At 27.3% G+C, this 26564-nt stretch overlaps 1 protein-coding gene across 1 annotated transcript in view; it reads left to right on the forward strand.

Annotated features, from left to right (window-relative positions):
* Positions 1-338: 338 nt before the first annotated feature.
* The window catches only part of LOC111639691 (nuclear pore complex protein Nup133-like), a gene marked incomplete at its 5' end in the record, with an annotated part of 90776 nt that continues 64550 nt past the window's right edge, over positions 339-26564 (forward strand). The window contains 10 exons of the mRNA XM_023385611.1: positions 339-448; positions 1579-1800; positions 1879-1950; positions 2092-2202; positions 5252-5368; positions 12625-12684; positions 12767-12828; positions 15439-15506; positions 17281-17360; positions 21162-21264. Of these exons, the coding sequence (XP_023241379.1) occupies positions 339-448; positions 1579-1800; positions 1879-1950; positions 2092-2202; positions 5252-5368; positions 12625-12684; positions 12767-12828; positions 15439-15506; positions 17281-17360; positions 21162-21264 (1005 nt within the window). The remainder of the gene's footprint in view (positions 449-1578; positions 1801-1878; positions 1951-2091; positions 2203-5251; positions 5369-12624; positions 12685-12766; positions 12829-15438; positions 15507-17280; positions 17361-21161; positions 21265-26564) is intronic.

The raw sequence follows: 26564 nt of genomic DNA on the forward strand, positions 1-26564 counted from the left end.
GAGTTAAGCTGAGTGAAAAATGACAATTTATATATCAAATGCAAGCTTGTGCTCAGATTTGATTTAAAATTTTTTCCTGTAATTACGAGTATATTTCTATACATTTTTTTTAATTAAAAGTTAACTTTAAAGTATTATTAGGAGAAATATATACATAATGTTAAATAATAATAATAACTACATATTTAAAATTTATTATATTTCATTTTTGTTTCTCATGGAATTGATTGCATCTAATAAAATATTTACTACAATTGTGGTCAAATTATATTGTATTATTATAATTTTTTTTAAATAACACTCATGAAGTGATTCCAAATAATTTTTTTTTTGTGTAGGAGGGAGTGATGTATCAGTCAAATTGTGTGATCATGGTTGGGCATCATTGGTATGTGGTCGCAAATTATTTGTTTGGAAATTTAAACAAACACCAGAAACAAGAAATATGGTAATATTATTTATATATTTTTTGGATTTATTTTTGTGATATCAATGTTTTAAATTAATTGATAATGATAAGTATTTAAGTTATAATTTATTGGGTTATATTGAAAAGTGCTCCAAAATATTGCATAATTAGATATCTTAAAATAAATTTAAGAATTTTTTTACAACATTTAATTATATATATATAGAATAGTTGTAGTTTATTAACTATTTTGTTGTTTGGATCCAAGTATATACAGTCAGTTTTACTTTAATTAAATTTATATGCTAATTCTACTACCTATAGTCTGTCTATGAAAAGTTTCAACTTGAGAACAACGTCATGCATGATGTTGCTTCAGTTAAACCAATCGGCACATTCCTTAATTATGTCAGCACTTTTCGCTTAATATTTCAGGCAATATGTCTCACTAGATGGCAGAACAACTTTTTCGTTAATTATGTTCAATTTTAATAGCATTCATAAACTGTAAAGAATCATGCATTTAACTACTACTACAGCAAACTTCCTCACATTCCAATACCGGAATGTGAAGCTTCCATTGTACTGTTTCTAATGGCAGTGACATGTTTAACAAATGAGGAAGTAACTTGCCACAACCAAGCAATCAATGGCTAATGCTTATTGGTTAATACCCAAGTTGATTCTTTTCATAGACAGACTATAGTATCACAGAAATGAAATTTAAGAAGTATATAAATATAATAAAAGTTATGAGTCAAACACCAAATAAGTAACTAATCTAACAACATTTTAGTAGTTCTACTAACTCTATCTCTAACTACTTCTTCACATTTGCTTTTCTCATCTATTTATCTCTTTCCATTTTCTTGTCACTCTTGGTTTTGCTTTGAATTTTGAGGAGTGATTTTCCAGGAAAGAGATATTTCTCTATCTTATCAAAACTGATTACTACATTAAGAAATTCTATTAAAAATATTAATTAAACCATATAAAAATAAACTGGCATTAAGTAATGTAAAATTCAATAAAAATACAATTAGCTGATAATAGGAATAAAGTCATTTATTTATCTTTACTTTCATGAAGTTTATTATTTGAAATATAATCCATTCTTTTCTGATGATTTAGTTATCTAATCTTTAACTCATTTCTGATATTATCTGTAGGTTTCTCACTGTAGAGAATTAACTTTACCACCAAGTGATCTTGCTCATAAAGCAGAATTAGTATGTGTACTAGTCAGTAAAGATTCACATATGCCAGCAGCATTAGCTGTATCACCTGAAGGTATTGTACGTTATTGGCCTAACATTGCCCATGAAGGATCATCAGTTGAAGTTACAGCTGAACTTCATGGTCAAGAATGTTTTTCTTTAACAAATATACAGGTATAGTATAATAAATGTACAAATGAAATATTATTAGCAAAAGTAGTAAGTTTTTTTATAATTAGAGAATTTTTTTAGCCATTAGGTTGCATTTTAGCTACTACAACTAATTCAATCATTTTGATTTCTCCATTCATGAGTGATGGTCAGGTTTGTTGTTTTTATAATTTTTATATAGTATTGAAACTGTATTAATAAATTCTAAAGATGTATAAATTAAAAATAGTAAATATCATTATAAAATAATTGTTTAAAATTTTTCTAAAATATAATTTTATATTAATTTTGCAGAACAGTATTCATTGTAGAACATTAAGAATTCCCCAAGGAATGTTAGCTGGATTTAGTCGGAGAGTATTTTCTTTTGTATTTGGAGCAGTGCCGAATCAATCTTTTGAAAATGTAAGACTAACAAAATTATTTTGTGAAAATAAATATATTTCTCTATGTTAAAAATAAGTAATATTTTTATTTTTTGGTTTCATAGATATTAATAATTATCAGAACTAAATATAACTAGAATCTTGTATTAAGTACTTTTAGAAAAAGTTTCAGTAGAATATTGCAAGATGGTAATTAAATTTAAAATATTAAAAAGCAAATGTACAGTCTGTAGAAACTGGAATCGCCATTTATTCAATGTCAATGTTCTGGAATATATTTTTGACGACTGTCATTTTCTTGTAGGCTAACTTGGCTGTCAAAATTAAAAGCTTTTCTTTAAAACAATAAAAAAGTAATCTAATTAAAAACAAAAGTGTTAAAATCAAAACTTGACGGCCAAGTAGCCTACAGGAAAAGATCGGTCATCAAAAGTGTATTCCAGAACATTAAAATTGAATAAATGGTGATTCCAGTTTCAACAGACTTTGCATTCAATTTTTAATATATTAAATTTTATTTTTAGAAAATATTTATTAATCTAAAAACTTTAATTTTATATATTCCTAAAAATTTTGCTTTCTAAAACTACATTCTTTGGGTATAAAAAATACACTATAGACTAACCTAAAGTACAGTAAAACTTCTCTAACTCAAATGTCTGTAACTTGAATATTTTTTTAACTTGAAGAAAATGGAGCACTTGGAAGGTCTCAATGGAATAGAATAGAATTAATGTCTCCAACTTGAATTTCCTTTAAATCGAATTTTCTCCAAGTCGAAGGTCCTGACACTGATTTATGTTACTTTCAACTTTCCCAACTCAAATTTTAATATTTATTATATTGAAAATGATCTTAATTACCAGATTTCCATGAAATTTTCAGACAGTTAGTTGTATCTACTGTCCAATGCCCATTTGCAGACAATGTTCCAGTCGAAAGCAAGCAGACTTCTCATTTTATCTCAACAAGATGTATCTGTAAAATTGTTTGATTCCATTAATTATACTGAACATTTTGCTGAAAGGCTGAACAAAAAAGTTATCAAAGATTCTTTATATAATGCAAGAAAGCGAAAAAATACAAATATATTCAGAATTGGCATTTTTCATTCTATCATTCTCTAACTTGAATCATCTGTACCACAATGTTTTTTTATTTTTTTGCCTTTTGGAGCTTTGAGTTAGAGAAGTTTTACTGTATGTTAAACTTTATTAAAATAATGATGGTAATATAATATTTAAAGTAATTTCATACTTAATGTTATATTTAATAGTTGATCATAATATTAACTTTAGTACTTTCTAATGTATTTCTGCATTTATATTTCTTAAAAATAATTGTCTGATTATAAACTTGATAAATATTAATTATATGAATAGCATGACTTAACATATTACACATAGCTGAACTGTCTTGGTAGTCCCCCAAAATGATTAAAAACCAGCCAAATTATTTAGGATGAACAGATTTATAAACTGATCTTAAAATACAATAGAATCTGTTTATTGTAATCACTTTGGGACTTGTACTGCTAATAATAACCAACTGATAACATTAAATGATAAGTAAATATGACTTATAATAAATAAAAATTCTAGTAATATTGACTCTGACATTAAAAGGACATATTAAAACAAAAAAATACACAACTTGACAATTTATTAATCATTATTATTATTATTATTATGTGTTGGGTTTAGTGGGTTATACTCGGTACACACCGGTGGCTGATTATTATTATTATTATTATTAATTAGTAGTAATTCATTCAATGTTGTTTTCCTGCTAATTCTGATAATGTTAGATGATAGATAACAATATTTGTGACAAATAAGTAGACTTTACTGTTTATTGATTACATTTTTAGATCAAGTTTAAATCTAAATTCATTTAAATTTAAAATTTTTGGAAATTTCAATTCAAAAAATTTGGAAAGAAAGACATAATCAAACAATAATTTTATAAATAAAAGTGTTTTACTGGAAGTATATTAAGAATATTGAATGAGAAGTAAGTCAGAAATGGCAATGTTTTTACAGCCATTAAGTTGGTCTATGAATATTTTTGCAATACGTTCTTAGAATGTAATTTTGGCTCATTATGCTATAATAAAGCAGTGATTAATAAATTTTATGTAGCATGACTTTTTTAATACAGGTAACCCCCGTATAACATGATACTTCTATTGCACGAGTTCACTCTAACACGGTTTGAGAATTGGGAACATCCCCGTATAACACGGTGCTTTTATAGCACGGATTCACTCTAACATGGTTCAAGAATTGGATAAAACCCTCTTACAACATGAAATGTAATAAATTTTCACATACTTAAGTATTTAATAGTTTACGAAAATTATTACTTTCATGAACTATTAGTACTTAAGTATGTAAATTTTCTTTTCCCACCTTCTGTCGATACGTGTGGTCCTTCTCAAAACTTGTTTCACTGTTGCCAGATCTCAACGCTTCTGATTTTGGTGTTGCCAGATGTTTTTTCCTTATTCCATACTTGCTTTATTCTTCATAAGTGCTTAGCACCATATAAGGAAATTTATAAAGATCTTTTAACTAAAAGCAAGCAATCTAAAATAGCATATTTTTTGTAAAACATAGAGCATAGATCTGAAGATAATGCAGAAAAATGCTCAGAGGATAAGGATATCTTGCCAAAAAGAAAATGCCCTCGGTTAATAGTGCTGAGTGATGACGAAGAAAACATTGTTTAATTTATATTAATATGTATCACTTAAGAAAATTTTAATAAAGATATTTATCTTAATAGCATGTTTTTTTTAATTTTTGGAACCTAACCCCCCCTTTTCGTACTAGTTCTTTGTTTCGCATAACACGGCAATTTTTTGGAACATAACTCCCATGTTATACAGGGGTTACCTGTACTTATCCTAAATGTTCATTAGTCCTGCATTTTCAATTGTATGGATTACTTAAGAAACTAACTATTGCTTATAGAAATAACTTTGAAATGTTAGTGAAATTTATAATATAAAAAAATATTTGTTTTGTTCATTAAAAATTTTTTTAAATTAAACTTTTATATTTCAGAAATCTTTAATCAAAGTACTTTCTGAAAATGGCAATGAAGATGATGAAAAATACTTATATGTTTTAGCTGGAAGTGCTTTACAGAAATGGTATCTTTTGGATCATGAACCTGATAAAGTAAATTTTAAAATTGTATCATTGATCATATTAAATTTATTATTTAGAAAAATACTGTTATAAAAAATAGTTATTAAATAGATAAGAATTAAGATAACTATATTTTTTCTTTTTTTTTTAATTTTGATTTTTTTAATATAATATATACACATATCTAATTTATATTTTTCACAAAGTTTAAAGTGTACACTTTTTAATATATTAATTACTATATTTAATACTATTTGTATCAGATAAGTGTTTCTAAATAAAAGTATAAAAATCACTGCATGGCATCCAGTGTAGCAGTAGTACTTTTATTGTTTGTTTAATTTTTCAGAATGAATTAATTTAATATTTGTGAACATGTTTTAAGCATATTCATTACTTATGATTAAAACATGATTTTAAGTTTTCTAATACAGTCAAATCTGAGTAATTTGAATTATTGGATAAATTAAACTTTGTTTATTTAAGTTATTGTTAAATAATACATTTCATTTGAGGTTTTTTTAAGTGTAAATTTGAGTAATCCAAAGATAGTACAACCAAGGGATCAAAGTCCTGCAACAAGTGATTTTTTTGAACCTCAGTAACTTTGTTATTATATAAATCTAATCAAATTTATATTACAATTATTAATAAAATGGCTTACTAATTTATTAATAATTGATTATAATATTAACTTTAGTACCTTTTTTTTTTTTTTTTTAAAAAAGGACCACAAATATTGTTATTAAATTATTTATTTTTACAGTGCAATACAAAAAAGTGAAAAACATATCATGGACAAATATCTTGTAACATAGGAAAACTAAGATAAAAGTTCTGTAACTTTGATTAAATTCATAAAATTATGTTATAACAATTTGATATTTTATATAGAAAATGATCATTGTGTGTTTTAACTTGCGTTAGCAGAAGTATTTTGCATATTGGACTTGTAAGAATGAAAAAATTTATTTAAATATACTTGTGGTACCTAATTGTAAACCAATTGGAAAAGATGTAAGAGAGTTAATTATTAAGAAACATTTACAAAGTGTTTCTAACTCAGAAATAAGCAAGCTAACTGAATATTGCAAATCTACTCTGGGTAGAATCATTAAAAAGTAAAAGGAAACTGGAAAAACAGATGTGCAACCAAGATCAGGAAGACCATGTTATAATAGAAAGTTAGAAGATAAAGTTTTCAGAAGTTTTATAACAACTTTTAGGAAAAATTCAGCAAAATGTTAACTAACAAATGGAGTGAAATAACTAAAAAAACTATTTCTGTGAAAACAACAAGGCAGAGACTAAAAGAAATAGCTATGAGACTGTTGCTTTAAGTGCAATGAAAATAAAGAAAATTAAGTAGTATAGAGCAGTGTTTTTTAACAGGGGGCCGCAGCCCCCTGGGGGTTCGTAAGAAGTTTGCCGGGAGCCGCCAAATTATGCAAAATTTCCTTCAGAATATAATAAAAAGAAAATTGATGTATAACTGAATATCATATCGAAAAGTGAAATAAGAAAGATATTTAGTTTTTTTTTTATTTATTTCTTATTTACTCCTACATACAACTTTGTTAGTACAGAAGAAATAAATGCAAATATGCTACTTACACCGCAGTATTTACTTCTTTTATTCCAAAGTACAGTAATTCTAAAGAACTATTAATGATTGGAATTTTAAAAATAAAGCAATAATAAAAAATCAATTTATTATAGATAATTTAACGAATATAAATTACACTGTTCTGCAAAAAAAAACTTTTTTTCTATTTCTGAAAAAATACATTGTGTTCCTAGTTGTACTTCGAGCACTGAATTCAAACCTGTTTTTAGTTTTTTTCTGTCAGGGATAGTTTATGAGTAATCACAATTTTATTTTTTCTTTATGTTTCTGATATAGTGCAGGACACATTAGCTGAAATTCAAGAAAAAAAATCAGCTTTTTTATGATGTTATTAAGTTCATCATATTAAGGGAGGTTGGGATCTAACATATAACATATACATCTTAGTGTATTCGCTTTGTAGCATTTATTTCACATGAGCAATTACAGAAAATTGACAAAAATGAGCCACCATATAGTAATGAACATCACTTTTTCTCATGTATTGAGAATCTTTCTTCTCTCAAATGATATTCCAGCAATAATCTGCTAACATAGAAGGTACCCACTTCTCTTCATAACGCCTTTCTATAGTAGAAATGTCTTTATGGAATCTTTTGCCATGTTCAACCGATACGTCACTACAACTCTCTGTGAAGTAGTTCAGATGAGTCTATAATATGTACCTTCAGAGACATATTGCACCCCAGATCTTGGTGTGCTTTGATCATGTAATTCACCATTGCTTTGTAGTTGGTAGCTCTTCTTCCGAGGAAGTTTTCTGATACCATCTTGAAACACTCCCATGCTCTCTTTTCTTTGGCAGTTAAACATGCTTCAAAATTTGCATCTTTCTTCAACTCCTTGATTCGCGGGCCCATACATACACCTTCCTCTATTTTTGCAGCTGAAAGATGGGGAATTTGTCAGCTAGATATGCAAATCCACTGCCTGTTGGATCCATGGCCTTTACAAATTGTTTCATTAGGCCAAGTTTGATGTGAAGCGGTGGAAGTAGTATATCTTCAGGAGTTACCAGACTTTCATGTTGCACATTCTTTTCGTCCACTTTCCACCTCCACTTAGGCCAGTTTTTTACATTTAGTTAGAATTTCTGTCATGACTATCCCACTCGCAAAGAAAACATGCATACTTCGTGTAGACTTGTTGCATTCCCAATGTCATAGCAATTACTTTGAAGTCTCCACATATTTTCCATTTGTATTCATTGTATTGTAATGAATTTATCATTCTTCATAAGAATTTGTAATTCTCTTTAGTCAAGCTGGCATAAGCAACTGGAACAGAGGGGATTTTATTTCCATTGTGGAGAAAAACACCCTTGAGACTTATTTTCAATGCATCTATGAAAAGTCTCCACTCCTGTGAACTGTAGGTGAAGTTCAGCACCTTCATTAGGCCAGCAACATCATTGTCACGTTCGATTATTACTGCATGCAGCAACGTACCCATATTTCTCTATAACGTCTGTGTTTGCCATGAACTGTGAATATATACATATATATACTTGTTACACAAAAAGTATCCCTGACAACAAAATTCTGTTTCCAGATTTGAATTTTCCATGATAAATTGGTTTAGAATTACACATTTTAATATCAGAAATAGAACCCTTGTCAAACAGTGTTATTATTTTAAAAAATGGAGGTCACCAAAAAATTATGAAATATTTGGTGGACTGCGAGTATAAAAAGGTTAAGAACCACTGGTATAGAGAGTATAAAGATTGGAAAAAATTGGAAAAATAACTGAGAAAAAGTAGTTAGTGATGAATCAAGATTTTGTCTATTTAAGGATGGAAACACAAAGGTGCTGCAAAAAAAAAACTGAGAATATCATTCTAATTACATTTCGAAGACTCAAAACTTTGCACCAGGGATTATTGTGTATGGAACTTTAACTGCTGATGGACTTCTGAGCTTAGAAATTGTGAAGCAAAACATTGGTTCATCACTTTACATTAAAACAGTGGATGAAAATCTTATACCAACAGCTAAGTATTATTTTTCTGACTGTGTATATGTCAACAGGGTAGTATTCCTGCCCATATAGTCAAGAAAATGAAAATCATAGTTTGAAAACATGGGAATAGAGATACAGTACAGCCTCGATTATCCGACCCCCGATTAACCGACACCTCGGTTAACCGATTGTCCTAGTCACAAATTTCAAATGTCCGCTAGTGATGTGGCGCTACAATATTTGGCTATGTCTTGGCTACTTTAATATTATTTTTACGTGTTTTAGCTGGCAACACTCATTCAACCATGAAAGGGAGCCAGTATTTAAACGACACTTAATTTTCTAATTTTTAACGATATAATAGCGACGATTATTATTTAAAAAAAATTTTTGTTAGGCTTAACATCGATGAAAATTCAACGCGAAGTAGGTTAATAGCGATATACTAATATACTAATTACATGGGATATAATAATATACTACACTAATAATGGATTTTTTCATACTTTTCGGTTATCCGACTTTTCAATTATCCGACCAACCCCAGTCCCTAATTGAGTCGGATAATTGATGCTCTACTGTATTAGATTGGAATGACAATTCATTAGACCATAATCTCATTTTATAAATATGGGAGTATAATATAAGTTTCAAAAATTTAGACAAAAACATACATCTAGTATGGAAAGAAATTACTGCTCAGGAATTTGAGAAGTTAATTTATTTCATGCCACAAAGAATTAAAGCAGTTTTAAAGGCCAAAGGTGAATCTACACAACACTAAAATCAAAGTTGCAGGACTTTTGTCAGTTTTCCTGTGTTGCAGGATTTTTGTCCAATATATGTTTTTATTTTTTGTATTTCACTGTAAAAATAAATAATTTCATAATAAAGTTTGTGTTCTTTAAAAAAAAAAGAATGTTTCTTTTTATTTTATTAATAATTGTTATATAAATTTGATTAGATTTTTTTGGCCATAAAGTTACTGAGGCTGAAAAAAAATCGCTTGTAGGACTTTTGTCCCTTGATTTTATATTTCGTACTTTGATAATAAAATTCAACTAAGAGAAAATGAGATGTTAGTTAGGTGATTTATAGAATGAGTTGATTTTGGAGATTGCTAAAATGTGTGTTCTGTAAACTTCTGAGATGTGGGCTAAATTGTCAAATTTCAAAGTTAATTAATAATATTTGCATCTAGATAATGAAATTGTTTAGCTATGTTTTTATGTCTAAGTGTGGAACGTTTACAAGTTTATCTTTAGCTTAAAAAGTTGATATGATTAATGAAATAGAAAAAAAGATAGAGAAAATGTGATATTGCCAAAAAAATATAGAATGCTGGTGAACATTAGAAATTTATAGTTTAATTTTCAAAAATTTAAGACTGGATTCCTCCTGGTGTTTGAATTAAAAAAGCTTAGACTATACAGGGTGTCCCAACGAAAACGAAACGGCAGAGATATCGCGTTCGTCCAAGCAAATCGCTCAGACAGGTCAATTTTATTCTCAAGGGGGACATTTTCTGCAATGAAGTTTTTGCGATTCTGAATACAACAGACAACAAAATTTTTAAAAACTTATTCATTTTTTATTAACTAAACAAACATTTATTATTAAACAAACGTGATGTCTTTTAACTAATGAGCGGTCGAGTCTTCAGATGTTGTCCGAGTAGCATTCCTATGGCGACCAACATCGTCTGTCGAACGACTAAAAGCGCGGGAAAACGAGTGTGCCAGACGATTTTTATCCCGACAAAACAAATAATAATCTTAAATTCGAATTGAATCACTATGTGGTCAAGCTTAATGTGAACACTACAAAATACTGTATTATAACATTTGGAAACAGATAACACATTATCAACCTTAATTTTATGATCAACTTATTTTTCCTTGCATATGTGGTCTAGCTTAAAAGGTTTTTTTATGTTTTTTAATAGTTTGTGTTACTTTATTTGAAATAAATGTTTGTTTAGTTAATAAAAAATGAATAAGTTTTTAAAAATTTTGTTTGTTGTATTCAGAATCGCAAAAACTTCATTGCAGAAAATGTCCCCCTTGAGAATAAAATCGACCTGTCCGAGCGATTTGCTTGGACGAACGCGATATCTCTGCCGTTTCGTTTTCGTTGGGACACCCTGTATAAATATTGTATTATTGTTGCAGGTGTCATGCTGCATATGCCAAAATTGCCACTTGTCGATATTTTTATTAAAGCAGTGATAAAAATATAATACTGGCAATAGCAAGTTGTGATAAAAACCCTAGTCTGCTTATTTCAACGTTCAGCATGAAATTGAATCACAAAGCACACTTCAGATAAAATAGCAGAATGTCTAGCTCCCATGCAATTGAAGTCCTCTGTACTAAACACTTAGTGATTTTATGATGTCACATGAGGACAGAAAAGTAGGAAGTGACATTGAGAACCAAAGGCAGTTTTTGCAATGCTGCCCAACATTTTCACATTGGAGATTTTTTTATCAACTGTGAGAAAATTCGGAGAATTTTTCAGTGTGACTTTTTTCCATTTCGATCTTCTTTCAGTAAACTAAAACAAATATTTTGACTTGACAGAACTTGTAAAATACTGTTAAAACATTGTGATCAAATGTGTTATTTTGGATTATTGATTAAAAAATTATTCAAAAATGATTCCTATTTCTAACAAGGAGAGGGCCAGATGTTTGGATTTCTGATTCGAATGACACTTGGTGAACGTGTAGCCCTAAACACAAACAGCTCCTTGTCCAAATAATTGGATCCACTTTAATTAGTAAAACTGGTGATGATAAATAATTTAAAACTGGCAAAATGGTTGGAAATATTTTTAAATGTTTAAAGTGACATCTGTTGTTGTATATGTAAATAATAAAACATTTATATAATAATATATTTATGTTTTATTATTTATAAATATGAAATTGCTAAAATAAAAGAGTTGCATTTTTAAAAAGTATGTAAGGAAAGTTTTGCTATAAGTAATAGATATGTATATATCCATGGTGCGGTTTACTTTATATTACTTTTAAAAAATCAATTTTTCAAAAATATTTCCTCAAAATTGATGAAAAAACTTTATGGGTTAATTGTACATAAATAACCCCCATTTTTTTTGCCTGGACCGCATTTAATCAGAGACAAACCTTTTATTCGTATTTTTTATTTATTTTCTATGCATTTCAGGTGCAATATTTTCTTGTAATTTGCACCCCTCTTCAGGATTTTTACATTTCTGTTTTAAGTTTTAGATCGACATCTGCCCAGTGTTGATGTTATGTCCCCTAAGGCCCTCAACACTGGGCAGATGTCGATCTAAAACTTAAAACAGAAATGTAAAAATCTTGAAGAGGGGTGCAAATTACAAGAAAATATTGCACCCGAAATGCATAGAAAATAAATAAAAAATACGAATAAAAGGTTTGTCTCTGATTAAATGTGGTCCAGGCAAAAAAACGGGGTTATTTATGTACAATTAACCCATAAAGTTTTTTCATCAATTTTGAGGAAATATTTTTGAAAAATTGATTTTTTAAAAGTAATATAAAGGAAAGTTTTGTATGATTGAGTTGGTTCTGAAAAATATTGATTATTTTCTTATGAAATATATTAGTTTGCAATGTATTTGTAAGCAAGAATACTATTATTTTGTTAAATTGTAAAACAATAATTAATATTTTATTATTTTGAAGTTGCTCTATGAATATGATATGGATAGACAGATAAAGGAATATTTTCTTGATGCTCTTTGGGTAAATGAATTTTCATTCAAATATATAAATGCATTGTTTTAAATATACTTGTAGAAATCACTGAATTGGCTTTATATTTCAGAGCCGAGAAAATTTTCATATACATCAATTAAAAGCTTGGTCAGTTGATATGCAACTTTCAAGGTACTGTACATTGATTACTTCCAATTTTATACTAAATTTTTATTATAAAATAAAATTTAAGAATGAATAATATGATATATTAAGATAGTTATTTTTTAATGATATTTCACTTACTCTTTGCCAACAATAATTTTTAGTTGCAAATACTTAAATATTTGTCTCAATAAAATTTTGAATTTTAGATTGTAATTAATCTGTTATTAAAAATTTTGAAAAATAATGTTCATAAATAAATACAAAGAATTTTGAATCTTTCAATTTTTTATCTTCTGGATATTCTTTTAAAATCCATTATTAGAAATTACAAAATAATGGGAATTTTAAAATTTATTTTATAGTTTATTAAAAATGTTAACATTACATCTATAATGTGTATTAATTTGAATTTAATACATGTTATAGATGTATTAAATTCAAATATATGATGTAATGAAATGTTGAAAAGTTACTAAGTAATTTAATGATCAACTTAATATTGAATATTAGTAGAGATCATTTAATTATTAAATTCAGAATATAAAATTTAAAAATTTTTAAAAATTTGCCAATAGTTATGAGGAAAATTTTATAAATATAAAATTGTAATACTTGTAGCAAAAGGTAACTAAATTAAATACATTTACATTTGAAATTTTATTGTATGTTTTTATTCTTAATCATTAATCTTCACAGTTTAACAAGATTGAATTGCATTTGACAAATGTTAAATGAGAATAAAATTCATTTTATACGTAAATTATCCTTATATAATCCTTATGAATATTAACATTTCCTTGCTGTCACTGTAGATCTATGCTTGGAGAATACCATATAGAATTATTTTGTCTCTATCATTCTATATGGAGCACAATCTTTGAATCAAATTACAATTTTTTATTTTATAATAATAATAATTAAAACTATTTTAAACTTAAAAAGTTATGATGGCAACGTAGTCAATGTGGTTAAGACATCAACTATTAATTGAGGGCTTAGAGTCAAATCTAAGCAAGCCACTTCAGAAATTTTTCAATTATAGTAAGTCTCAGATATGTTGGGTCCCATCCCTCATCACCCCATTGTCTACATATGGATAGGACCATGTGACTACAGTAAACATTATTATGAGAGACTTTCAAGAATTTCTTAACAAATATAGCCACACTGCTTACTTAAGGTGCCTATTGGGGACAACTGAGTGCCTGTAACTTCCTCTATGGCACTCAGCCAACTATTTTTTTCTAAAAAATTTACTTTACTACAATTGTTTAGAAATTATTTTGGTATATAAAAAAAAAGAAACTTACCCTACTGATTATGTGTTCAATTTTGATAGAAACTTCAGAAAATACTCTTACATTTTCTGTTTCTGTCTGCATTTATGCTGTATTTTGCATAGGTGTTAAAGTCCGTTTTGGTTTTAAAACAGCAGGAAGATTGTTCCCACTTTCCTGATGCATTGACACATCTATATATACATAATAAGTTAAGGCAAAATCTATTTCCAATTCATCAAGGTACTGGAGTATGAATTACATTTGTTTTGTACATCAGTTTGAAACTTATTTAATGTAGATTAGCCATATTGCATCTGTTTTGCTGTTTAATTTCATTTAAAATAATTAGAGATAAAAATCTGTCCAATTTCACTCTTGCTGTAATGACATTCTTTTCTACCATTCCAGCTATTGAACTTACCCTCATCCAGTATATGTTCCAAAAATAACTTTCAAGTTGACCTTCTTTCATAGATTTCCAATTATTTATTTAATTCTCATTGTTTTCTGATCATTTTTTATGTTATTAATGGAAAGATTATTGTAAATTAAATTTTGGTCACTCCTGACCAAAATTTAATTTACATAGGAAGGACCAAATTAAAGGAAAAAAAAGCATCACGTAAGTGAAGACAAAAAAGAAACAAAGAACTATGTTCAATTAAATGTCATTGACTTAATTTGCAATGAATATGTAACTGTGAAGGCATTTACAAAGAAATTTTATAAGTCTTACAGTAATAAATTTTATGTAAATGAATTTACTTACTTATTTTTTCCTATGCATTTATAATTTAACAACAGTTTTTCACAGCAAATATTTTGCTTGGTACAACGAGTTTTAAAAATAATACATTATCCAAAATGTTGACTTCTACCACCATTAATTTGATTAAAACAAATGCAAAGAAAGCTCAAGAGTATTGAGCTCACATTTGAATAAGTAAACTATCTGAAATGGCATCTAAAGTGTTACAGTTTCAATGAGAAAACAAAGAAATTTTACTTAGAATATGTATATCATAATTTCTAAATTCCACTCCTTTTATTTTGAGTTCATTTTCAATATATATTATAAAAACACAGTGACTAGATTGAAACTTAGTGAAAAAGTATGTTCACATTATGAAGCAATGGTGATTTTCTTGTTCCAGCCTGCCTAAGATAGAAAATTTGCTTGGGCCAAAAGTTTAAAAAGTTCCTTGCTATTCTACCTTTTACAAATTTTACTGTAAATGCATTTGTTTCTCCCTGATAACTGAAAATTTAAAAAGCTGTTTAAGATATTTATTTTATTTTGTTAGAGGATAAGTTATGAAATATTAAAGCTTTAATATTGTATTATATATTTCAGTAAAGGCCTTATACTTCTTTTAGCTGGGATGAACCCTCAAGTATCTTCACAATTATCATTTGCATTTGGTAAGTAAAAACATAATTTTAATTGCAATATTAAAAATAATTATCAAATGAACCAGATAATTAGAAAACTGTTATACAAATTGATTTGTAATTATTTTAAATTAATTGAATAAATACTTAATATAAATTTTGCATTTATATTTATTTATATAAGTATAAATTTTCATTCTTTCAGTTATATTGGTCTGCTTTAAAAAACTTATTGCATGTAGCTACAGGATTGTTGAAATGTTGACTTAATATATTTTCTACATTGACTTTATTCAGATCTAAATATGTTTTAGGAACTTTTACATTAGATTGTTACATTACAAAGTTTATGAGATCTTTCAAAAACCTAAAAAATAGTAATTTATTTAAAATAAATGAAAATATAATGCTGCTATTTTTAGGAATATTATTGCAATAAAATAGAAGTATTTTGAAAAACATACTAAACAACACATAGAACAGAAACAATAAACAAGATGGCAATATATTTGTTAAATTTGTTTCATATAATGTGATTTGTGTTAGAATAACTGATGCTTAATAAAAGGTATATTAAGTCCAATAGACATTGTCATATGCAAATGTATGAGATACCACTGCATAACACTAAGTGAACACCAAACCACAGGTACATAGACAAATGCTAGACAGGCATCATAGATATGACAAAGAATAGGAATCAAAGTATCAGTTTTATATTGCAAATAAAAGTGCAGGATCCTTTTATTAATGGTTTACAATTATATATACAAGAATCAGAGTTACTAATCTTTAGGGGTCGATATCTCTGACCCCTAAACACCTATAGTAATTCTGAATATCTCATTTGAAAGATAATTGTTTTCTTAGGTAGTATGCAAAATTTCAGCTTTTTCTATAAAGGAATTGCCGAAATATAAGTAATTGAAAAGTGCAAAAATCTCCAAAAAAGTTGTATTTTCTTCTTTTCTTCTCCTGGCACTACAGATGCTCATAGAGAAAAAGCCACTGGATCTAGAAAGTTCAAATTTTAAACTTAAGCCTATCTTGTTGTCAGTGAGGTGCTGGCAAAACTTCTGGATCAATAGATAAAAGTTTACAGGGAACCCATAGAGATATTTTATTTTTATTGCATAATTTAAGGCTTATAAGGATAAAATTGTATCAAAATGAATAATTTTCATTCAAAATGTTATCCAGAATAACAAAGGTCAAAATTATGCAAATTAAAACTTTTTATAATGATTTTACTAAATGATATATTGAAAATGGGTAAACCAAACTGTACATATATCATTGCCTTAGGCCTTTATATAATAATGTAGTCATTAAACAAAAAACAATTGATATCCAAACAAAAACATCCGAGATTTAAAAAATTGCATGAAGTAAAAATTACGACAATTTAGATGACAGTCAAATTTTTGTTTCTTTGGAGATTTTCTATGGTAAAGATAAGCTTGGCACTTCAAAGAGGCACCCATATTTTTATTGTTGTTTTCTACATTTTGATTTGAAGTGCTGAGCTTATATTTTTCAAAGAAAATCTGCAAAGAAACAAAAATTTGACTGTTGTCTAAATTGTCATAATTTTTACTTGGTGCAATTTTTTAAATCTCAGATGTTTTTGTTTGGATAAATAATTTTTAATGTAACTATTAAAAAAGAATTTGGAATTAAAACAAATTAAATTTAGTTTAATCATTAAAACAACAATTTACTTTAAAAATTAATGCAAGTATTTTAGAATTGATTGGAAGTTTAATGATAAATAAATATATTATAATAATTTATTTTTTAATAGGAATATTAAATGTTTCTTCTGACACTGTACCAACTGGATTTACTTCATTTTATGTTATAAAACATACAGAAAAATACACAGTAAGTAAAAAATACTAATTAATAAACTAAATGAAATATATTTATATATTAACATTTAATTATTCTCTATTTTTTAATTTATATAAACTCTATACATTAGTTAATTATATATATTAATCTTTGTAATTTACATTTGGAATTGAAGGAAAGTTTCATGTTATAATATAATTATATTAAAAAATAACATATAATTTAATTTTTGTTAACTGAAAATATTCCTGAAATAACAGCTATGGAGGAATTTGATATAATTTAGATTGTTTGTGTTTGAAAAACTATAAGCAAATTTTTCAGTATCATCTAATGGTAATTCACAAATCATATAAAATAATAGAAAAAGTTTTATTTATCTCAACTCTTTAAGCCACAAATAAAAAAATTATTGAAATGATCCATAATTTAATATGGAAAGTGATGTATTTAATGACTTTTTATTGATAAGTCAAGAAAATGTTATTTTATCTTAACTTGTCAATTAAAAGTCATTTTTTAATTTGATCTGATGGTTTTGCTTTTTCATTTCTATGTAAAAGGAAAGGAGATTACTTCTATTTCTAGTCTTTTGTCAGTGGAGATTTGCATTTTTTGCCATTCATTAAGCAATTTTTGTTGTTATTGTATAACGAAAGAGGTAAAAAATTGGTTTTGGATTTGGCTAGTTCTTAATAATTTTATTGTAGGAATCTTGTATTAGTTAATTGAATTACAGTCGACCCCCCCTATAACGTACGTTCCTATAACGACAATTCCTATAACATAGCGAAAAAACTGTAGAAACTTTCGTATAAAGTACCTCCTATAATGTCGTTTCGCGACAAGATTGATAGAGTCTGGACCAATAGTGGATGAGCAGCCGAACTACTTTCCTCTGACCCTGCGCCACGCTACGGAGTGGCTAAATTGAGTTTGCTATCGTCTGTTTAGTATTATATATAAATTATATATAAATTAGGTACTGTATATATAATTATATATTAATTATATATAAATTAGGTACTGTATATATAATTATATATTAACTTAATTTATTGTAACTTTATTATAATTATATATATGCTTTCTGCCGCCTGGCAACACACTACGGAGATTTTAGGCAATAAGTTGAGTTTTTATTGTCTGTACAGTATGTAAATTAGGTACTGTAAGTCTAATACAGCACTAATTTTATACATTTCTTGTGAAAGAAACACTTCTTATTCAACGTCCATAAAAATTATTTATATTAATGATGTCTCCAAAGGTCAAGTTATTTTTCTGCCAAAAATTCGTTATCAGAAATTGCGGCCGTCGTTTCGCGTGCTGTTCCGCGATGAAAACCAGCTTTAAGCAACGGCGTAGTCGAACGGTGTAAGTAATCCTACAATTTTTTGTTTATAGCATAGTTTATACAGATTATTCCCAAAAAATTATACGTATTTTGGAAATGTTGAGTGGAATTAGTCTAGAATCGGTTAATTTTATAGAAGAAAACCTTTCGAACAGCCTTAGTCCGTAAAGTTCACACCTATCGGGCTGCGATTGGATCATGTATTTAATCATTCTTATAACGTAAAATTCGATTAGCGTGGAACGTATCTAAGCGTTATAGGGGGATCTACTGTATATGTAAAACTAACTGTGTATGCTTGGCACTGCTCAGGCTTTTGAGGGAGTGGGCGATTGATAAGGTTGAGTTGGGAGAGGATGATATCATAAAAACAATGGTCTAAAATGTACATTTGTTGATCTCAAGTATTTTCAATAATGGAACTTCAAAACACAAAAAAATTTCTCAAGCTAAAGTTGACAAGGAGAAGAAACTTTGACATATTTTTCCCATAGACAACATTGTATCTTTGCCACTTCATCACACCTGAATCATTGCACCTTTCTCAAATTTCTCTTCAGTGGCATTATCTACAAGATAAGAGCTGAATGATTTGAGACCTGAACTGTATTTTTAGTCCCAGGCTTTTACTCAAACTAAGTTGAACAAACTGAAAAATTTCAGTTTCAGTTAATATATAGACATCTAACAACACACTAAATTCAAATTTCCTTTTATAAAATTCTGTATTTCTACTTTAGAAATATTTTTCAAACTGGGATAATTATGTAAGATTATACTGCTTTGATTAAAGTTGTTGATTAAAAAATAAGTTTTAAAATGTGTAAGTTTCTTTCCTATGTTTAGTTCATCAGTTTGTGATTCCATGCCTTTTGTTCTTTCTTCCACTGTTTGAAATTGATCCTTCAACTCTTGAATGCACTCACATGTCAAATCCATATCATCTTTTATATATGAAGAAGCTATCTGATTAACAAGTTTCTCATTACATATATTAATCAAGTTTGAGATTCTATTCCATAAGTCTGTCATTTGAAAATATTCATATCAGACATTTTCCTCCCAATAGATTTTCAACTTGCAAATTTGTGTCATAATCAGGTATATTTAAATTATTAAACATATGTATGAAGATCTATTGTCTGTAATGATATCATTGAGTTAATAAAAAAAATTCACTTCATCAGAATCAAATATGTTTTGACAAATTATATTCAGTTGTATTTAGACTATGGTTATCATTAACAAACCTATGTAACCTTCAAAAGTTCAATTATCATAATTTTGTAAAAGCTATATGCACTAGGGTTTATACAAAAACCGACTTTCTAAAAAACTGGTTTTTGAATCTCAATTTTTCTACGAAACTGGTTTTAACCAGTTTTCAAATTTTTACCCCCCAAAAAATGAAGATAAAGGATATTTACAGTTTGTTTTAAAACTTTTAAATTTACTTAATATTTATAACATTTCAAAAATATAACAAAATAAAATCGACCAATATCTACACAAAACAAAACAAAAAAAAAATAAAAAAAACTGCTAGAATATCACATTAAACTATAAAATTTACTCCATAGAAAACTATAAAGAAAAAGGAATAACAATGAATGCCTACAAAATATTTTTTTATTTCTTATTTTTCCTAAGAAAATATGGTTTTAGAAAGCAAAGAACATCTACAGATGTATTGCTCAACTGAGTCCTTAGTTTGCACATAAAATTGCCAGAAATAGAAAATACTCTCACTTGCTACTGACTGAGCTGGGTTTCATCGTCTTTAAAGCATTAAATAATAAATCTAAATTTTTCATTCTTCTGTTTGTACCCTCTGATACTACCATTCTTCTTTAGTGTTTTAGGGCTGGACGAAGTCACTTTTTCAAGTTCTTGAAGATATTTATGTAATCAATCTTGTGCAACCTGATTTTGGGGGCTATAACTCGTGAAGGGTGGCTTGTAGAGGTATGGTTCCTTTGACTATTTTGCTCCTATGGATATGCTCTACAGCTTTGATAAGGTCCCAACCATCTCATTTAGAGCTTGAATTGAGCCAAATCAGACGCTTTTTGGGTGTAGAGGGATTTTTTTGTTTTGTAGTTAGTTTTATGAAACTTAGTATTTAACAATATTCTTGTTTTATGCTAGAGACGATTTTGTGTCAAAATGTTGATGTTTTTAATCAAATAATTAATTAATTTTTATGGTTTAAGTGTAGGCTCAAAAACCGATTTTTTTACTTGGGAAAACCCGGTTTTCAAATTATACAAATTTCTTCAAAAAACCGGGTTTTAAAAACTGACAAATCCTAATATACTCTGCAGTTTATATTAATTGAAGATGAAACATATTTTTGTATATTGTTTTTTCAATTATTGATAAATATAATATAAATTATGCACTTGAATAAATAAAACTGTTATATTATTATAATTTTGATGTATGAAATATTTTTTATATTTTTTTATTTTTAGGAGAGAGATGAAGAAAGAGTTTTAAACTATAAGTTTATTTTACCTAATGCAAATAGTCAGTTAGCCTATATTTATAATAATCATGTGATATTATCTTTTCTTGGTAAGTGTTAATAATGTTTATAGCTATGTAATATTGATTTTATTCATTCAGTTTTAATAATTGATATTTTTTTAATAAAAATTACAAATACTGAAGTAGCTTTTCTTTTGTTTTTCTTGTGAAGAGTCAGTTCAGTGTAATCTATCAATAAATTGATTCACATAATCTATGATACAAAATTATTTCTTAAATAAAGTTTAATATTATATTGTAGATTATATAAATCAATTTATTGATATAATATACTGAGAAAAATCATAAGCTTTGCATTTGTTTGGATTATCACTGAAGAGGCCAAATTTTGTGTATGTACAATTGTCAGCATAACATACACCCTATGTATTTACATTACAAGAGGCCAAAGCATTGTCACTTTGGCAAAATGCATTTGATAGATAACTTATAATTGTATGGTGATGTGTAATAGTTAAAGTAATCTTGCCCTAGTTTAAATGTTGTTTGAATATTTTTAATTATCTATGAAGTCAGAAAAGGCTGAGATTTTTTTCTTAAATTTTTAATAAAAGTAATTCTGACCCCATCATAAAGTTTTTAAACTTTTATCATTTTTATTAACATAATATCAAAAGTAAATTCATTTTTTTGTCCTTACCAATAAATTCAGACTATACTATATAATATGGAATTCTCATCAAGTTTTGTGTAGATAAAAAGTCTGAGCTTAAAGGACTGTAAAGGAAATCTGAGTATTGGAATAATCATTCATTGGTTGTCCAAAAATGGTGTTGTACCAAAGCATTTACCTATTGTTCAGATTAAAAGCAATCTACAGTTTAATGTCAAGATTTTTCTATGACAAGCCAGAAGAGAAAAAATGGAGCAAAATAATATAGTTGAACCATATTTCTACATTTCTCACTTGTATGTTGTTTTGCAATTATACATTATTTTTCTGTATGGTACTTTCTCCATTATAAAATACTTCAGTTATACATTTTTCATTTATATGATTTTGCACTTATATTTTTCAGTACTCTATCATACTTTTTTCTTTCTTATGTGTTATTTACTTTGAAATGGAAAAATTTAAAGCTGTTATTAAAAAAAAAACGGAAAAGCAAATTATGTATTCACTTCAGCTTAGTCCATACTGACAGTGAATCACTGACAATTGCAAAGGGCAGTGTAATGATATGTAATATGTGATGCAAATTCTGACTAATTTTCCCATTTAGCAAATCACTCTGCTAGTTCAATATGTTGAAAATTCTTACTTTCTGCATTTTGTAGTGTGAACAAATTTTTCTAAACGAATAAAAATTGCTTTCTGGTTTATCATTCATTTTTATTAGTTTCTGTCAGTATGATAGCTAACCTTTAGGATGACTTTTTCATTCTTTCAAATTGACTGGAGTTTGATGGAAGAAAACAACTGATATACTGTACAAGTATGTGACATCAGTTGTTTCTCTTCATCTTACTGGTACAGTAATATATAACAAGTCCATTAAAAAAACAAGAAACAAACAAACCTTGGTCAGTTTTTTATAAAAGTATATGACTTAATTTCGCACTGTTTTACTTTTATATGTTGTTTAAATGTTTTATATATATATAAGAAATTGAAACTTCTTTGTTAAGAGTTATATGTACCAGTACAAATCCCATGTTAATTTCCATCATGTCGTACTTTTGTGACAATTTACTTCTATACAAAATTTTTCTCAGTTTCCTTTAAAAATGTATTGTATAAATGGTGTATGACTATATTTGAGTACCATTGGATGATCGCATACTTGTTAAGTTATATTTTTGGCAAATGTGTTGCAATAGGCTTTCAAGTAGCAGGGGACTTTGCATAAATATACATACAATATTCAATTATCATATCACAGGTAGAGCAAGTTAATAAGGTATTTGTTCATTATTTGGATATTAGCATCAAAATATTGCAGGAAGTTTTCTGCATATTAATTTACAGGAAGTTAACTACAAACCATCAGCCATGTGTACATAGTGTGTCTAAAAGATCCTATCAAATACAAAGGTGTGGATTTTTCAGTTTAGCCTTTTGGACTAAACTGAAAAAAACTAGAAAAGTCTTCAATTATCTTTTTCATTGTGCTATACATATAATTTATTATTTTTCCATATTTTAATTACATAAATAGAATAATAATTTAAATATATCTTATTTATTAATTTTTTACCTTTGTCTTGTTTTATATTTCCTCAAGTAGTTTTATAATATATTTTTTAAATACCATATTAAGTATACTTTTTTGTGTGTATTTTGACAATAATAGATTGTTTTTCATATGTTATATTCATTTTCATATCTTGAAAATATCAAACCATTATCATATTTTTAATTTTTATATCAAAATAGTTTATATAATTGTTTGAAAACAAAAATTTTGTTATAAATTATATTTATTTCATATCAGGATACATTTGTATAATTTTTAACATAATTGCTTCCTATTTCAACACACTTTCTCCAGTATGTCTAGTGACTAGATAGCATCCCAGAGGGTTTTAGGTTGCTTGAAGAGCCATTTTTACGTGGCTTGTTTTGGGCTATCTTTACTTTGAAAATGTCTTCTCCAAATATTTTCTTCATTGGTCCAAAAAAGTAGTGATCTCTAAGGATCAGAGTGAATTCTCTAGCATAAGTACCTTTTGTTCAGATGTCAGGTAGTATTAACATCCACTACATATTCTTTGTTGAATTGCAGCTTTTATTTGAGACAAGATATGTGTAGAACTAACATTTATATTTAATTTAGCAGTGATTTTAGCAATACTTTTTCAGCTTTTTAAATAGTGGATGGCATATGTTGCTTTAATATATCTGGTCTTGCCATGGAGCTTTGACAATATCCTATTGGACATTTTAAATTTCTGCATTCACTTGTAGATTTAATCCTAGGTAAATATATGTCTTTGTACACTTTCATTCTGTGGTAAATTTGCCAAGAAAAATTGTTTACGCCTTAACATCACACCTATTCACACCTTAACTTACATTATGTAACATAACATAGCATTTGCAAGATGAACATTTGTGTGAAAGTACGTGTTTACAATGTTGAGTACACATTTGCAAGGTGACCATTTCTGTGAAATTATCTAACATGCTGCAGATATAAGATGTAAGCAAATTTTTGTTGGTGTCTTCCACTTTCTGCCATTAGGTATTGCCAGGACATGTGCTTATTTAAGACTAAAGCATGTTCCAATGTATTTGCATTACATAATATTAAAACAAAGTTATTGTTTTTATTTAAATTTTTCAGATAATTTCAATATAAATAAATACAAGTTTGACTGCTGTAATATATGGTCTATATGGTTAGGATTAATAATAATAAATAAAGTTGTATCCTAATTATAGTAATAAATGAATATAGTTTGTTTGTTGATTAATAAATGAATAAAATATTTAAAATGAAATTTTATTTCGTTTTAGTTGATACTGCTACAGAAGAATCTGATGTTATTGAATTTAGTAGTCATGGAGATAAGATTTTAGGTGCAGGTATGAAGCTTTCATCAAACATTGAACAAAACAATAAAACAATAATTTATTTACTCATATCATATCCAAGATTTTAAAGTTTTTTTGCATTATGTGTTGAATTTAATTAAACTTATAAGTTGTGTGTGATTATAAATGATAATGATTAAACATTGAAAAGGCTTTTATAATTTTAAATTTGAGATGGTGAACACTTTTCTTGAATTTAAACATCAGACTTGGATATTAGACAGATCTCAAATATTCAAATATTTTGAATGCTTAGTGAACTTAATTACATTACCTTATATGACTTATTTAGTTAATTTTATTTAATATTTATTATTTAAATAGTTTATGTATTTCTATATAGGACAGTTTGTTTTAATCAGTCCACTGAGATAACTCAAAAAAATACATATCCTACAAAAAATCATTGAACAGAAAATGTTAGCCTTCAAGGGGACCACAAGATGGGGCTGTCACTTTCATCAAAAATGGTGCTTAGGTTAGTGAAAATGGAGTCAGTTTCTGAAATTGAAACTCCCATTTTTTATTGCATGTTATGATTTTACACAAAAAGCAAGCAAAATTTATCTAAAAACATTTTTTTTAAAGATTCACTTATCATAATTTATGAAGTTTTATGTGGCTGCTGCACAGTTTGAATCTGGATATCTATACATTAATTGAAAAAGGAAGAAAAATTTTTAAAAAATAATTAGGAAACTATAATTATTTGATGGAATCAAGATCAACATCATCTTTTTATAACAATATTTTTGTGAATTGACTGGCATACTGCATATAACTGGAGAAGACAAGCATGCTGGAAACCTTGGGGTTATTGGAATAGTGGTTAAACTGCGACTAAAAAATTAAATTAATCAAATCTAACAAAAATAATTATGAAATAACTGTTAAAGAAAACATTCATCTGCATACAATAAAATAATAACATTGTAATTTAATGGACTTAAACATTAGGAAGAGAATTTGCATTTAAAGGACAATAAAACAATTAATGGCTTATTGATGTTAGCAGCAGCAGCAGCAGCAGTAGTCAATCAATCTGGGCTACTCTGACCTTAAAAATAACACTTTCCTCTCAAATTTCACACATAGCAAATGTTAATTGGTGTAAATTCAGATAATTTACAGTAAATTTCTGAAATTTGATATGTTTATTTTTTATGTTTTTTGGATCAGCTTACAATAAAATAAACATAAAAAAGCACTTGCAATAGTCCATGAGTATTTTATGTTGTTAGAAAAAAGACAAAATGCAGAAATTAACCTTCTTAGAAGCAGTTACCACGCCCCGTGTTTACGTTTATTGTCTAGAAGGGCCAAGGTCAATATAGGTCAACAAGTTATATTATTTCAAAAATTCACCAAAAATCAAGTTATTGTTATATTCATATGACAAAAATCACGTTACATTTATTCATATCTGTAGTTATAAATACGATATTTTAAAATACATTTCCATAAAAAAATTCAATAGAAAAAAATTATAATATATCAGAACTGACATCTGTCTGTGAAAATTTGCAACATTTTTTAAAATTCACATACTCCAATTAAGTAGTTTGTTCTTGGCACTAAGCCAGAACGACTTGAAATGTTGTTCTGTACAATTCTATATAACATTTATGAATGTACGATTTTTAGTTTTAAAATTATCACAGATTATAATATATCCTTTGTTTGGAATCTAACCTTTGTTTTGCTATCGATGAATATTATGAACTAATATTCTTTATTCATTCTATTTTGAACAATAATATAAATTATTGTGATAAATATATAAACTAGT

Source organism: Centruroides sculpturatus, unplaced genomic scaffold, assembly GCF_000671375.1.
Source record: "Centruroides sculpturatus isolate CEXI.00-Female unplaced genomic scaffold, Cexi_2.0 scaffold1360, whole genome shotgun sequence".
Classification (NCBI taxonomy): domain Eukaryota; kingdom Metazoa; phylum Arthropoda; class Arachnida; order Scorpiones; family Buthidae; genus Centruroides; species Centruroides sculpturatus.